The sequence below is a fragment of the Myotis yumanensis genome, unplaced genomic scaffold (assembly GCF_028538775.1).
Source record: "Myotis yumanensis isolate MYYU_CA2020_CCGP unplaced genomic scaffold, mMyoYum1.0.hap1 SCAF_19, whole genome shotgun sequence".
NCBI lineage: Eukaryota > Metazoa > Chordata > Mammalia > Chiroptera > Vespertilionidae > Myotis > Myotis yumanensis.
The window spans coordinates 3,671,094-3,687,931 of NW_027223770.1; the positions used below are offsets into that span (position 1 = coordinate 3,671,094).

The following is a 16,838-nucleotide window of genomic DNA, read 5'->3' on the forward strand; positions in this document are numbered from 1 at the left end:
CCGACTGGGAATCAAACCATGACCTCTTGGTTCATGGGTCAATGCTCAACCACTGAGCCACACTGGCTGGGCAGTATTTTTGTTTTAGTAGGTTAGGTTCTACCTCCTGGGCCAAGTGGTGAGAGAATACAGAGAAAAGTAAAAGCAATCAGGATTCCCCTCATGCTCTTGGTCAGAGATTTAGGCTGATTTAGCCACAGGACTGCCTTGGGGCTAGGGTAAGGGGAAAAGGAAGGAGGAAAAATAAAAAATTAAAAAGGGCCCTAACCGGTTTGGCTCAGTGGATAGAGCGTTGGCCTGCGGACTCAAGGGTCCCAGGTTCAATTCCGGTCAAGGGCATGTACCTTGGTTGTGGGCACATACCCAGTAGGGAGTGTGCAGGAGGCAGCTGATCGATGTTTCTCTCTCATCGATGTTTCTAACTCTCTATCCCTCTCCCTTCCTCTCTGTAAAAAAATCAAAAAAACATATTAAAAAAAAAAATTAAAAAGGGAATCCTCCAACTCTCTGTCCTGTAGGAGTCCTACTTCCTGTTCCTCATACCAGACCGAGAAGGCTTCTTTGCATCTGTTATATAGTTCCAGTTTCAGGCTGCGGTAGAGGCCTTATCAGAAGTACAGAACACTCACCACCAGCTTGATGGTACCTTGAGTTCCCTAATCCACGAGCTAGAGTCCGTAAATAGCTATTCCATGCATTTGGTCCAGGGTTTTTAATGATATTCAGGAGAGACAGGGTGGGGTGTGCTTACCCATCTCACCAGGAACTGGACCCTCATCAGGGGCTCCTAACTCTATGTACAACCAGAGTGGAGAACCACCATATACATGTATGTGGATATTCTACATCAGGGGTTGGCAAACTTTTTCTGTAAAAGGCCAGATAAATATTTTAGGCTCTTTAGCTATATGGTCTCTGTCACAACTACTCAACCTACTCAACTCTGCTTCTACAGTGCAAAAGCAGCCATAGACAATATGGAATCGGCCTGGGTATCTTGTAATAAAACTTTATTTTAAAACAGGTCATTGGCTGGATTTGGCCCACTGAGCCATGGTTTAATGACTCCAGTTCCACCTCAAAAATAAAGGTGGTTAAAGGTAAAATTCACTTTTGGGCTTTTTTCCATTCCTTAGACAGCAGAATTCTTCAAATAACTACAAAAGTGACTGCTTTGTTCTTGCATTCTTAGTCCCATTATGTGCCAAGAACTGTGGTGTACATTCAGTTTTGGTTTAATTATGCTCTTTGATGCCTGAAACAGTCACTATCTAGAGCTAAAATCCTATCTAATCTAATAAAAGACAAAAAGGGTAATTAACCATACCTCCGCTACGCTTCCCACTGGCTAATCAGGGTGATATGTAAATGAACTGCCAACAAAGATGGCGGCAGGCAGCCACGCAGCTGAAGCGAACATGAGGCTTGCTTGCTTCAGTGATGGAGGAAGCCAAGGTTCCCCACCTGCCACGGCCCAGCTCTGAGCTCTGAAAGCAACTAAGTTTCAATTATAGAAGCTAAACAAACCCCAGATACCTACTTTCAGCTGGCTGCGGCCTCAGAGTTGGGAGCACCAGTGACGGCAACAATGTTTCAATTATAGAAGGTAAATAAATCCAAGAATAAAAGAAAAAAGAAAAAAAGGAGAGGCTGGGAGCTTCAGTTGCTGGCCAGCCTGAAAATGGCCCTCAGCCTCTCACCCAGACTGGCCAGGCACCCCAGTGGGGACCCCCACCCTGAAGGGGGTATGACCAGCTGCAAACAGCCATCAGCCCCTCACCCAGGCTGGCCAGGCACCCCAGTGGGACCCCCACCCTGATCCGGGACACCTTTCAGGGCAAACCAGCTGGTCCCCACCCGTGCACCAGGCCTCTATCCTATATAGTAAAAAGGTAATATGCAAACTGACCCTAACAGCAGAATGACTGGGAATGACTGGTCACTATGACACACACTGACCACCAGGGGGAAGACGCTCAATGCAGGAGCTGACCTCTGGTGGTCAGTGCACTCCCACAGGGGGAGCTCTGTTCAGCCACAAGCCAGGCTGATGGCTGCCAGTACAGCGGTGGTGGTGGGAGCCTCTCCTGCCTCCTCAGCAGCACTAAGGATGTCCGACTGCAGCTTAGGCCTGCTCCCCGCTGGCAAGTGGACATCACCCGAGGGCTGCTGGGTTGCCAGAGGGATGTCTGATTGCCATCTTAGGCCCAATCCCCCGGGGAGCAGGCCTAAGCCAGCAGGTGGTCATCCCCCGAGGGGTCCCAGACTGCGAGAGGGCACAGGCCGGGCTGAGGGACCCCCCACTCCTGAGTGCACAAATTTTTGTGCACCGGGCCTCTAGTAAAGTTATAAAAGCTAAAATTCAAGGAGATTTGACCAACATCTTTTACATATAACTGAAAATGCTGTAGTTATCATTTCAAATAGAAATCCTTATTCAAAATGTTCTGGAGGATATGTTAAAGCAGAGGTCATAAGTAATAGTGTCCCAACTTGTTTTTCTAGAGACTGACTAACTGGAGGTGTGGAAAGGCTGATGTCCTTTCACTCACCTGGTTTCCTGCCACAGAGATAAAAGGCGAGTCTGTCAGTCAGCTCATACTGTATTTCTACAAGTCGTTCTGCCAGCTCGTGGTGCCCTCCTTGCCTACCAAGAGAAAACAAAGTACCATTTATATTGCTCATCAGCCACTGGCTCTAGAATAAAAAAGGACAGAGATGTCTCCTGAGACACCTGAGCAATTTATCAAACATGACTTTTTAGAATAATCAACCTTTTTGTGTGAGGTAAACTGTCAAGATCTACTTTGATTCCCACATTCATAAACTGTTCTCATAATGTGAAATACTCCCTCTCCTTTTATATAAAAGACAGAATACTTAATAAAGAATTCAAGGACTTATCAGATAAATAATAACTTCATCTAAAGAGGCAGAAGATAAAATTAATAAATGGTCTAGGGTAGAGATTCTCAAAAATTAACAAAAGTGCTTTAAAATTTATACAGATATCCAGAACCCATCCTTGGAAATTCTGAGTCTGTGAAGAATGGATGAGTACAGACATCAGTATTTTAAACACGGTATTCCCTCTAGATGCTGCTGATGGAGCTGTCTGACCTGGATGAGAGTTTAGTAACCATGTGGTCCTCAATTCAGAGACACAGACCAACCTAACCCACACCTGTAGCTTTCACCTCCTTATCTTTAATTTCCGTAATAGAAAATATTAAGTTTACCTTTCTTCATTCATGAAATAAATATATAAGCTGCTTGAAGTCCTTTTAGTAACAAGGCACATATGCACGGTACCCAGGAAAAAATTCCAAGGTAAGTGATAATACGTATCATATACTGAGGGCTCTCTTCCTCTTAAAAGATGAAGTTAGTTTCTGTCAGTTTCTCTTCCTACAATTCAAGGCACTACAAAATATCCTCCCTATCACGCAACTTTGATTTTGTGATGCACATCTTTTTTTTCTCATTTTGTAAACATCTGTGAAATCAGGAAGTATCCTACAATTGATGGTACCTCATCATTTAATTGACCAAGTTTTTTAGTGGTATATAAAATAATGAATGACCCGTACAAACAGTGGAGTCTTAGATCTGATTAAATACTGTAGCTTTTATTCCCAGATGATTCTGTGCCATCCAGTCAAGTCCCCTGCTGTGGTGAGCATGCCCCGCCTATGCCTTCTTCCTGAACTTGACGCATGCCTTTTTCTCCCCTGGAATGCCTGAGCTCTTCCTTCATACACCCAAATCTAACCTATTCTTCAAAGACCACGGAAAAGAAATTTCTTAATGGTTTGGCTGCAATGAAAAACCCTATACATGCCTTTTAAGACCAGTTATCTATTTTGGCAAACAAATTCCACATTATCTTACCCCATTTAACTCTTTTATGCATTCATGAATCATCTCCATGGAACAGTAAATTCTGGGAGGGCAGAGTTTTGTCATTTCACCCATTTTATCCTCTGTAGAGCAATTAATTTAAAAAAAGAAGGAAAGATGATCTACATAAACCCTAGAATTGACATCTACACTAATAAAAGACAAAGATGCTAACTGACCATACCTTCGCTACGCCCATCAGCCAATCAGATGAGTATGCAAATTAACCCAAGAAAGATGGCCATTAAATTTGCATACTGCAGGTAGGGCGGGACAGTGCAATCTGCTGCCCGCCCGCTGCCATCCGGGCCTGCTGTGTGCGACCCGGGGCAGCAGGGCAGGCGGCAGCGCGATCCGCCGCCTGCCCCACTGCCATCCAGGCCTGCCATCTGCCACCCAGGGAGTGGGCCTAAGCCAGCAGGTGGTTATCTCCCGAGGGGTACCAGACTGTGAGAGGGCACAGGTAGGGCTAAGGGACCACCCCCCCGCTAGTGCACAAATTTTTGTGCACCGGGCCTCTAGTCTATATATATAAAGAGCCAAGGGCTGTCACATCCAAAACAACCGAACAGACGACTAAGCAGGCTGAGTGGGGGGACAAGGCTGGCAGGGGGGTTAGTGAGGGAAAACCAAACAACTTGAGCAGCAGGCTGCGTGGGGAGACCAGGCCAGCAGGGGAGTTAGTGAGGGACGACCAAATGACCAAACAGTAGGCTGCATGGGGCGACCAGGCCAGCAGGGGGGGCAGTGAGGGGCGACCAAATAACCGAACAGCAGGCTGCATGGGGTGACCAGTCTGGCAGGGGGGGCAGTGAGTGGCAACCAGGCCGGAAGAGGGAGGCAGTGAGGGGTGACCAGGCCGGCAGGGGGCGCAGTTGGCGGCAACCAGGCTGGCAGGGGGGCAGTGAGGGGTGACCTGGCTAGCAGAGGGGGGCAGTGAGGGGCGACTAGGCCAGTAGGGGGGGCAGTTGGGGGTGACCAGGCTGGCATGGGGGGCCATGAGGGGCAACCAAGCTGGTGGGGGGGGGGGGCAGTTGGGGGGTGACCAGGTCGACAGGCAGAGGCTGTTAGGGGTGATCAGGCTGGCAGGGGGGCCAGTTAGGGGCGATCAGGCAGGCAGACAGCTGAGCAGTTAGGAGCCAGCGGTCCCGGATTGTGAGAGGGATGTCCAACTGCTGTTTAGGCCCGATCCTGGGGATCGGGCCTAAACCAGCAGTCGGACATCACCCGAGGGGTCCCGGATTGGAGAGGGTGCAGGCTGGGCTGAGGGGACCCCCCCTCCCTGCCCCCATGCACGAATTTCATGCACTGGGCCTCTAGTTTTACTATAATCGTTTAATCACATATCTACCTACTCATTTAAGTTTAAGCAATGGTTAAAAACATATAAAAATTGAGGAGTGTGTTTTGCCATTCTTAGTATTTGATTTGGAGTATAACTATGGCTTAAATACCATAGCATTATAAAGAATCACACAAAAGATTGGAAGCTAAGCAGACTGGTTATGGTTCTACTTTCCCAGGTTCTGAGCTGATACTCATTTGAAAAGTCATCTGAAAATAACCGCATGTAAATCTTTATAAGGGGTTAAATGTTAACCATACACAATTTAGCAACTTAACAATGAATCATACAAAATACAAAGAAGCTCAAACAGAGAGAAGTGACAAGAATCTAGGTCTCTAACCTTGCATAATCAACAGGAGTTTTCCCACTGGAATCTTGTGTGCCTGGGTCTGCTCCATATACTGCCAATAATTCCGCCTGTAAAATCTGTCCTGCTTTGGAGGCAACATGGAGTGGGGTGTTTCCTTTTTCCTAAGAATCATTAATAAAACGTAGACAAAAAGGCAAATTTAATAAAGAAAAGGCTACATGAACACAACCCACTTAGTTTCAATTTAATATGTAGATCAATTCCTGCTGTCTTACAGGGTGAAAGAAGTTGGCTTGTGCTCCTAAAGATAACAGCCTCAAACAGGTTTCAAGATTCCCTGTTCTCACGCTTGAATGGAGTTGCTGAAAAACACACAAACAAAAAAGGAATGCTGTTAAAAGTGTAAAGAGTGATAGACTAGAGCAGCTGGCAGACCATTTTGATATATGTCAGTCATACTTAGCTCAGCAAGGGGATGAAGCAGTCTCTCCCTTGCTGGTGACAACCAGCCCTGGACGCTAAGGCGGAGTCAGGCCCATTTTACTGATAAGGAAACTAGGGCTGGGAAGGCTGACCTGCCCAAATGCAAGACCTGTCTAAGGAGTCGACCAAGATGGCGGCGTAGGTAAACACCGGAGACCGCTGCCGCAAACAACCATTTCAAAAATACAACTAAAAGACTGAACGGACATCACCCAGAACCACAGGAAGGCTGGCTGAAGAGAGACTCTACAACTAGAAGGAAAGAGAACAGCAAATCGAGGCTCAGAGGCGGCGCAGTGTGGAAAATACAAAGGTACCGAGGTGCGCGCGAAAGCGGGCTGGTGGCTGAGGGCGCGGTTGTCGTTTTCTGTCGGGAGTGAGTCTCAGACTCTGGGCTCCAGATCCGGGCGAGTCTCTAGGGACCCAGACTCAAACGGGAGAAGCGGGATTACCCGGCATCAGTTGGAACCTGAGGGCAGCTTTCTCTCCGAGGTTTGCAGCGGCTGCCGGGGTTCTGAGAAGCAGAGCCTCTGGGAACGGGACTGAGCGTGGCCATAACTGCTCCCTCCGCCTGCCCTGTTGATCCCGCCCCGCCCAAAGCCTGCGCACAGCCATTTGCCGATCGCCTCAGGCAAAGGCTGGATTAGCGCCTCCCCAGAAGACAGACGTTTTCCGCACAGCTGATTCCTATAGCCAGTCGGCCTGAGGGTCAAATCCCTCTAGTGTTAACTACAACAATTAAGGCTTGGCTAGAACAAGACTGCGCACAGAGACCACAAGGGGGTGCACCAAGAAAGCATAAAAGATGCGGAGACAAAAAAACATGACAGAAATGGAGGATATGGAGCTAAGAATCGCAATTTTGAGGGCTTGCCATAAATTTGTGCAGAACCTCACGAAAACTAATGAGACCCTCGATGCTACGATAAAGAAATTAGAAAGTAAGCATACACGGACTGAAATAAAGAATATTATACCCAATAGCAGACCAGAGGAGTACAATAATCAAACCAAAGATTCGACAAAAAACACCCAATTGGAAAAGCAAAATGAAAAAAGAATCCGAAAGTGTGAAGATAGTGTAAGGAGCCTCTGGGACAGCTTTAAGCGGTCTAATATCAGAGTCATTGGAGTGCCAGAAGATGAGAGACAGCAAGATATTGAAAACCTATTTCAAGAAATAATGGCAGAAAACTTCCCCCACCTGGTGAAAGAAATGGACTTACAGGTCCAAGAAGCGCAGAGAACCCCAAACAAAAGGAATCCAAAGAGGACCACACCAAGACACATCATCATTAAAATGCCAAGAGCAAAAGACAAAGAGAAAATCTTAAAAGCAGCAAGAGAAAGAGGCTCAATTACCTACAAGGGAATACCCATACGACTGTCAGCTGATTTCTCAACAGAAACTTTGCAGGCCAGAAGGGAATGGCAAGAAATATTCAAAGTGCTGAATACCAAGAACCTACAACCAAGATTACTTTATCCAGCAAAGCTATCATTCAGAATTGAAGGTCAGATAAAGAGCTTCACAGATAAGGAAAAGCTAAAGGAGTTCATCACCGCCAAACCAGTATTATATGAAATGCTGAAAGGTATCCTTTAAGAAGAGGAAGAAGAAGAAAAAGGTAAAGATACAAATTATGAACAACAAACATGCATCTATCAACAAATGAATCTAAGAATCAAGTGAATAAATAACCTGATGTACAGAATGAACTGGTGATTATAATAGAATCAGGGACATAGAAAGGGAATAGACTGACTATTCTTGGGGGAAAAAGGGGTGTGGGAGATGCGGGAAGTGACTGGACAAAAATCATGCACCTATGGATGAACACAGTGGGTGGGGAGTGAGGGTGGAGGGTGGGGTGGGAGCTGGAAGGAGGGGAGTTATGGGGGGAAAAAAGAGGAACAAATGTAATAATCTGAACAATAAAGATTTAATTTAAAAAAAAAAAAAAAAAAAAAAAAAAAAAAAAAAAAAAAAAAAAAGACCTGTCTAAGTGGCACAATTATACCTTGTGAGAGGTAGTCTGAAGAGGTGGCTGAGCATGGCTCTGAAGTCTGATAGACCTGAATTTCAAACCATATAAACCTTTATGCTGTGTAACTTTGAGGAGGTTCATTAAGCAATCTGAACCCGTTTCCTCATCTCTAAAATGCCAATAATAATGCCACCTATTCACAGGGTTACTGTAAGGAGTCAATGATACAGTACAGTACCTAGCATAGAACCTGGTACGTAGGAAATATTTTAAAAATACAGCTGTTATTGTATTTATTATCTTTTTTTTTTTTTTTTTTAGGGAGTGTGGAAGGGAAGGGAGAGAAACATCAATTGGTTGCCTCCCACGTGCACCCCAACTGGGGATTGAGCCTGCTACCTGGGCATGTGCCCTGACCAGAAGCCGAACCCACAACCTTTCAGTGCACAGGACAACACTCAACCAACTGAGCCATAACAGCAGGACAGCTATTAATACTGCAGGGTTCTGCCTTATATTGCATCCTTTCCACACCAGTATTCTTGGCCTTGTATACAATGCTCTAATGAAGTCTTTCAGGTGGGAAATGGGCCTGTGGTATACCAAATTCTGCACTACTGAAGAAAAGTACTTATACATTCAGAAGATGAGCTGCCTTCAATTCTGACCAAATTGTTGAAATGCAATAACCCTTATCATAGGAATAAAGATATCCACTCTAACATCTGTATCTAAGACTTATATTTAAAATTTATTTTACTTTTAAAAACTGTGGTAAAAAAAACATACCCAGTCTTACTAATAATCAGAAGTAATAAGAAATGGAAGTAGCAAGAAACAAAGAAGTAGCCGAAACCGGTTTGGCTCAGTGGATAGAGCATCGGCCTGCGGACTGAAGGGTCCCAGGTTCGATTCCGGTCAACGGCATGTACCTGGGTTGCGGGCACATCTCCAGTGGGAGATGTGCAGGAGGCAGCTGGTCGATGTTTCTCTCTCATCGATGTTTCTAACTCTCTATCTCTCTCCCTTCCTCTCTGTAAAAAATCAATAAAATAAAAAAATTTAAAAAAAAGAAACAAAGAAGTAAAAATGTTTATGCAAAGTTTAAAATTCTGAACTGTGAATGCTCGTGCTGTGTGTGAACATTTGCCAAAAGCAATGCTTTGAAAATAGAAAAGCAGGTTTCTTGTAGCATCTCTCAAAAACAAGCCAAAGGCCCACATAAAGAGAACAAACTACTCATTTTACAAGTATAATATACCACCCCATGTACTACAGCTTTGAGTCACACCCTGCTTCCTGAAGATCTTCTTTTAAGTATGCAACTGAGAGACCTGAAGAAATCCCACAAACTTTCTAGTCCCTTCTAGAAACTGTGAGGGTTTCTACTTCAAAGTTAAACAAACAAAAAACTTATCCTATCCTATATAATAAAAGGCTAATATGCAAATCAACCGAATGGCAAAACGACCGGTTGCTATGACACACACTGACCACCAGGGGGCAGACGCTCAACGCAGGAGCTACCCCCTGATGGTCTGTGCGCTCCCACAGGGGGAGTACCGCTCAGCCAGAAGCCTCCGCAGCAGCACTAAGGATGTCTGACTGTCGGACATCCCCCGAGGGCTCCCTGACTATGAGAGGGCACAGGCCAGGCTGAGGGGCCCCCTGAGTGCAAGAATTTCATGCACCGGGCCTCTAGTAGAAACATAATTTTCAAACCATATCAGAATAACACAAATAGATTTCTAGATACTTATTTTTCCTCTATGCCCTTACCTATACTAACATGAATGGCTGCCATTTGAATTAAGAATAAAGACAAAACCAAATGCAATGAAAAGCTGTTATTAGTTATTTTGTGACTAGATAGCAGTTTTTGTTTTTTCTTTTCTTCCTTTTAAAGTTTATTTTTTTCCCTAAACAAAAACAATACACTGCTTCATCCAGTAATTGTAGAGATTTTAAAAGGTATGACCCACCTTACTGAGATCTTTGGCAGTCACACTATCATCATCCCGGCAGGGCAAACGATGGACAAATGCTAACATCTGATACTTGGCTCTGATGAATTCCGCTTTATTAGGACTGGTTGAAAAACAGAAAAAAGAACATTTCACTTGCAGTTCAGATACGACATTCCCCATTCTTTAGGCTGTAAAAAGAAGAGGAAGTGACCCACATTCCCTACTCAAGAATAAAATGAGCAATACTGAAGTAAGTTTACAGCAGTGGGTCTAAAAACATATTATTAGTAATTATAATGGCCAGGACTGAATGCTTGCTTTTTATAGCATCTCTTTTCTCTGTGTAATTTTTTCATTGACCTGGCAACCTTGGGAGGAAGCAGCATTTCATCCCATCTTATAGGCAAGGCATCAGGCTGACTAGAGTGCAGAACCCAGGTGTCTGGTCAGACAGACCTCTTGTTTGAATACTAAGCTTAAATCTGATTACACCAACAGCCCTCAAGCCTTAGTTTCAAACTGGTGAAACCACTGACTTGTGCTGGGTAACCATGAAAAAGAGATGGTCCCATGCTTGTCCTTATTCTGCATTTCTTTTTTATTTTTTATTGATTTTTAGAGAGATAGAGGAAGGAAGGGAGAGAGAAAGAGAAACACCGATCTGTTGTTCCACCTATTCATGCATTCACTGGTTGATTGTTTATATGCCCTGACTGGGGATCGAACCCATAACCTTGATGTATCGATGCTCTAACCAACTGAGCTACCTGGCCAGAGCCCCTTGTTCTGCATTTCTAATAGCAAAGAGTTCAAGGAACAATTGGGGTAACCAGCTCCTGTGCTGCCCTGTGGAGGCTGGTCAAAAATAGCTACACTCCTTTCAGTGGGTCCATGTGTCCCAAAGAAATAAAAGTATTTATAAACATTCCACTCACTGTACTTTATCCTGTGGATTAGCTTTACGTCTTCCGCTCATAATAGAGGCAGGGTCCAGCAAAGAATGCTCCCATATTGAATTAGCACCATTATTATATAAGGTTTCAACCATCTAAAACCAAGCAGTATAACATCATATTTTAATTTCTTTCCACAAATATTCAGTGGTAATCACTGAACAGGGAAAACAAAGCCCCATTACAAAAACTAGCATGACTGGCATCACACACATCATCATTTTCTGATTTTAGAGCATGAAAGATGAACCTGTACACAGAATTCAGATTTGACCAGTAGATATCTAAATATCTAAATGGGTTTGATTATATTGTTCTTATATATTAATAGAGGCCCGATGCACGAAATTCGTGCAAGAGTAGGCCTTCCTTCCCCCGGCTGCCTTCACCGGCTTTTCCCTCTGGCACCTGGGACCCAGGCTTCCCTCCCAGCACCAGCTTTGTCCGGAAGGTCTTCCGGAAGGACGTCCTGTCTAATTAGCATATTACACTTTTATTATTATAGATGAAGGAAGAGTACTTTGACACTTTAAGGCAGTGTTCCATGACTGGTTATCCAAATACTATTTACAAGATTCTTAACAACCCATGTACCGTCTAGATCAGTGGTTCTCAACCTTCCGAATGCCGTGACCCTTTAATACAGTTCCTCATGTTGTGGTGACCCCTAACCATAAAATTATTTTCGTTGCTACTTCATAACTGTAATTTTACTACTGTTATGAATTGTAATGTAAATATCTGATATGCAGGATGTATTTAGGCATCCCTGTGTAAGGGTTGTTCGACACCCAAAGGGGTTGTGACCCACAGGTTGAGAACCGCTGGTCTAGACCAGTGGTCGGCAAACTCATTAGTCAACAGAGCCAAATATCAACAGTACAACAATTGAAATTTCTATTGAGAGCCAAATTTTTTAAACTTAAACTACATACGTAGGTACATTGTTATTAACTTAATTAGGGTACTCCTAAGGCTTAGGAAGAGCCACACTCAAGGGGCCAAAGAGCCGCATGTGGCTCGCAAGTCGCAGTTTGCCGACCACGGGTCTAGACTATCCACTTGGTATTTTTTTTTTAAATCCACTCATTTTTAAAACTTTCTCTAGCAATTATGGTTTAATGTGGTGCTTATAGCTTTCATATACACATTAATATAATGCAACCTCCAAAATAAATATTGAAGTATTATCTACATCTGTCTTGAGTACCACTGGGGGTTCATGTATCATACTCTGGGAAAAGTTTTAGGGTCAACCCTGGCATTTTAAACTACTAATCTCTAGACTTTATTCAGATCTTCTAATAAAAATCTGTAAACACAGACCTGGGAACAGTAAACACCCACTTACTTTCACATAGAATGAACTGTTAGAAACTTGTGAGCAAAGTTATTAATAAACCATATCTCCCAATTTCATTCCAAAGCATGACTGCTAACATGGCCCATCTGTTTTTTACATTAGTGGAGATACTGTCACATCAGAGACCCAAACCCACTTGTTCTGGTCCCTTGGTTTGTACAGGCACGTTTAAGGGACATGTTATGCAGCTGCCATAGACTTAGTAAAAAATGTACTCAAGACAAAGGAAGGGGAAACACATGCTTAATTCTTTGTTCCAACAGAACTTGGAGAATGTATACCCCAAAATAGAAATACAGATGACATGACACTGAATCGCAAATAAAACAACACACAACACTTAGCAGCGTGTTAGGCAATCAATCAAAACATGTTAATTGAGTTTGTTCTCTAAGTAGTAACAACAACTTTAAATCAGATGTTTCAGAAATTTCTGAGAAATCCCAGTCTGTGCTTCTATCAAAGGAGGGAAAAAAGTGCTAAAAATATTAGCAGGTACTGAGGGATAAGTACATTAACAAAAGTTTCTAAAGCAGTAGCTTTCAGAAACATTCACCATGGTATGTGGAAACAATGAGGTGTTTAAAAACAGTTTCTGGAGACTTTCTAGAAAGTCAGCAGGGAAGCAGTACCAAGAAATTTGAATGACTACTTCTCTATCTGTCTATGATGCATTTAAGATGGGCACAGCACTCTATTCAGTTATGATTCAAACATTTTTGTATGATTTAAGGAGTAGGGGAAACTTTAGTTGCTAAAACAATGAGCCCTAAAAACTTAAATTACAAACCATGAGAAAAATGCTTCCTTTACCTGAAGCAATGTTGGAGGCCACGGTGTGTGTTTAAGATGCCTTACTTGAGAGATGTGGCGCCCCAGACTCCGATGGACACTGCAGCACTCATCGCATATGAAAGTTCCCCTATTTACTGATGCCCAGGAAGGATCTGGAAAGAAAATGAAATCTCAGTGGCGAGGATACCAGTTGTTTGCTTTGCTGCCAGATGGCAAAAGATGACTGAGGTATGGTTTTTCAGAAAAATAGGACATTTTTGTTGTTGTAGTATGCTAATCAATATATCCAGCTGGTGATAAAACCTATCTTAGCTGATTGGGTACAATGTTAATTGAGACTAAAAACATGAGTTGAAATCCTATATCAGCAGTTATCTCCTTTCTGGTTCAGGGCCACAGTCTGAAGCCCTAATGGGATCTACCACCTCAGATACATGCTCTTTCATTCAACATGAGAAGCAAATTAAGAGGATATAGATGAATCATTTTAAATCCATCTCCACAAATGGCAAAATAATATAACTGTGACAGTAAATAATCCACATAGCATTATACAAAGAAAACGGTGAAAAGATTGCTACAAATCTATATGCCTATCTGCTTAGCAGAAAGCTGCAAGTGACAAAACTATAAAATTGCTCAGCTGTGTGGTTCTGAGGACTGACTGGGAAATCTGGCCTCCTCCACTAGGGAGATGTTCTAGGATATCCATTTGTTGTTTTAAATAAACCACTGAGGTCCGACTGGTGTGGCTCAGTGGTTGAGCGTCAACCTATGAACCAGGAGTTCATGGTTCGGTTCCCAGTCAAGGCACATGCCCAAGTTGTGGGCTCCATTCCCAGTAGGAAGCAGCCAATCAATGATTCTCTCTCATCATTGGTGTTTCTATCTCTCTCTCTCTCTCCCTTCCTCTCAATAAAAATATATTAAAATAAATAAACTACTGAGTCCAATCTTGCAACTGCTCTGAAAGAACAGATCTGTAGTAACAGTGGCTTCAAAGAAGCAAAGATGTCAAATAAAAATGAGTAATATTTTTGGTGTGTGTAATACTTTTTTCCTATGAAGTTCCAGAGACAGCTATTGAAACAGGAATAATTCACACTGTAAGCGGCAAGAATAATTCACATTGGGTAAGTACACTGGATACTTAGAAACAAAAACAAAAAAGAAAAGAAAAAAGACCTACATTTCATCTGACTCACAATGGAGTGACAATAGGTACCACACAAGCTCCCTGGTCTAAGGGTTATATTTAAAAGTTCTCCAATGTCCACAAAAATCTCTAAAATGCATGTACACCATCTTTACCATTTTTAACAGTTTATTCAAATCCTTTCCAACCATATAATGAAAAGTTATGGGATTTCAATCAAAGACAAATCCTAGGAGTCAGAGAGTGTGGTGGTTAAGAGAACTGGCTCTGGAGACAAGCAGTCCAGGGTTTGAATCCCAACTCTCCCACTTCTCACATAATGAGCTAAGCAAGTTATTTTATTTATTTATTTATTTATTTATTTATTTATTTATTTATTTATTTTGAGCATCCTCACCATGGATCAAATGAGAATATACACATTTCAGGATAGTGAGGATATAAAAAGTAAGTAAAGTTGCTTGCATATAGTAAGTACTCAGTAATTTTAACTGTTATAACTTTTCTAAATTATTTTCTGAGTAACACTCAGATATTTTCAAGAGTCCACTGAAATTCATGACCCACTGGAAAAAGTTTTTTAAATTAATTTTTTAGAGAGAGATAGAAACATCGATGAGAGAGAAAAATCAATTGGCTGCCTCCTGCATGCCCCCTATTGGGGATCAGACCCCAAACCTGGGCATGTGTCCTGATGGGGAATTGAACCAGTTCACTGGTCGACGCTCAACCACTGAGCCACACCAGCCAGGCTGGAAAAAGTTTTTGATTCTTAATACTTACAATGTAGAATGTTTCACGTGAACACTGCATTACTATAGTAAAAATCTCAGTAAAACTCCGAGTAGAATATATTTTAAATGAACTAGATTCATTTTTAAAGGTAAAATATTCACTAAGATGTAAATATTTACTAAGATGATTAAATGTTTGCCATGAAATAGAACAGAAAATAATTCAGTACTATTATGCCATTCTAAAAAGTAAAGACTCAAAACATCAAGATGAAGGATCCCTACAAAGACACATAACATTGCTTTTTGTACCATTACTAGTGATAAAAAAGAGACTGTTTCGAATCACAGCTTTGGTTTTCACATATCTATTCAGTAGATTCACAATGTTCTAAGAGGAAATTAGACAGGAACAAGACAACTGGAACTTCACACATTAAGCAAAGTTCTCAATCACTTTAACATCAGAGATCAGAATCCTATGGAAAGAACATCAGAATGTTAACAACACTGTAAAACTGAGTTTATATAAATGATATTGGGTGAACCCCTTCCAGGTTATCTGTTTTGGTTTTTTTGTTACTCCTCACCCGAGGATATTTTTCCATTGATTTTTAGATAGTGTGGAAGGGAGGGGGAGAGACAGAGAGAGACACACACATACATCAATTGGTTGCCCCCCTGTACACACCCTGAGGTATGTGCCCTTGATTGGAACTGAACCCAGGACCCTTCAGTCTGCAGGCCACTGCACTAACCACTGACCCAAACTGGCGAGGGTCCTTGCAGTTTATCTGAAGCATAATGCAGGAGCTACTTAACCTGGGCTCCAGGAGCACAGCAAATGGGCTTCGGAAATGTCTGTGACCCCACTGAGAAATCTGAATATAAATTCTGTATGAAAGATGAAGTATGCGTGCACTTTGGGGGGAGAAGGCCTTAGTATTCATCAAAATCTGAAAGGGATTCCTAACCATAAGGTAACTTTCACGAGGGTTTACCAAAAAAGCAGCAGAAATTCCTGGCTGCTCAAGTTCACAGAACATTTCAAGGTAGCCGAATTACATTCAAAACAGGAAGGAAGTGACTCAAGTCTCAGAGAGTAGGCAGAGGAGACAACTAAAATGACACAACAGGAGAGAAAACGTTCTGAAATGCACAACACACGGAAGAAGTGCAAGGAGCATTCAGGGTGGCGATGGAGCCAGTGTGTCCCTTTGCCCCTGTCATCCCGCAGAGCTAAAGAACATGCACTCCAAGAGGAAGTCCGAGTCTAGCCTCAAGTGAATCAAACACATCAGACAGTTCAACGGAAAACACAAGAAATAAGGAAGTGGAACGAGTAACATGTCGAGAGACTACAGTGGAGTTTGTGTCACCCGCACGAACTCAGTTGGTAAAGCGCCTCTCTAACGGCCTGCCCCCGGCTCCCCATCTTGGAAACAGCGGGCACCATCCCTGCACTGCCGGGCCGTGGGATACCCACAGAGGCCGGCGTCACCACGGGCTGTGTAACACCCATCTCCGCGGCCACGGAACCAGATGCCGCTCGGAGCAGTTGCAGAAACACTGCTGCTCCCTGATTTCATTAAGGTTGTTTATTGGGCGCTATTGTGCCAAGGAAGCCATCTTACCTTGAATGACTTCCCATTCAAAGCAGATAAACCCAAGCACCGAAAACAGCACTGGGACCTGTCAACCGAGGTCCAGTCCCGAAGATGGATCTGAACCCTAAACCTGAAAACTACACACGGGAGGGATGGTTCTGCCCCGACAAGGCCCCCAGATGCCTGAATGCCAGGGACTCTGTGTGTGTGTTGTAAACCGTAACCAATGAGCAG

General features: G+C 43.1%; 1 protein-coding gene across 13 annotated transcripts in view; it reads right to left on the minus strand.

Annotated features, from left to right (window-relative positions):
- Window positions 1-16,838, minus strand: part of GIT2 (GIT ArfGAP 2) — a 52,452-nt gene that overhangs the window by 34,649 nt on the left and 965 nt on the right. For 12 of the 13 annotated variants that reach the window (XR_011469049.1, XR_011469050.1, XM_070399915.1 and 9 more), the window contains exons 2-7: window positions 13,126-13,259; window positions 10,932-11,044; window positions 10,012-10,117; window positions 5,834-5,920; window positions 5,589-5,719; window positions 2,553-2,647 (exon numbers count right to left, since the gene is read on the minus strand). Coding sequence is in view for 11 of the 13 variants with exons in the window: in XM_070399915.1 (XP_070256016.1) it covers window positions 2,553-2,647; window positions 5,589-5,719; window positions 5,834-5,920; window positions 10,012-10,117; window positions 10,932-11,044; window positions 13,126-13,259 (666 nt within the window). In the remaining 2 variants the exon portion in view is untranslated. Of the gene's footprint in view, window positions 1-2,552; window positions 2,648-5,588; window positions 5,720-5,833; window positions 5,921-10,011; window positions 10,118-10,931; window positions 11,045-13,125; window positions 13,260-16,838 lie in introns of those variants that run through there. The other variant, XM_070399918.1, reaches the window with a different exon arrangement.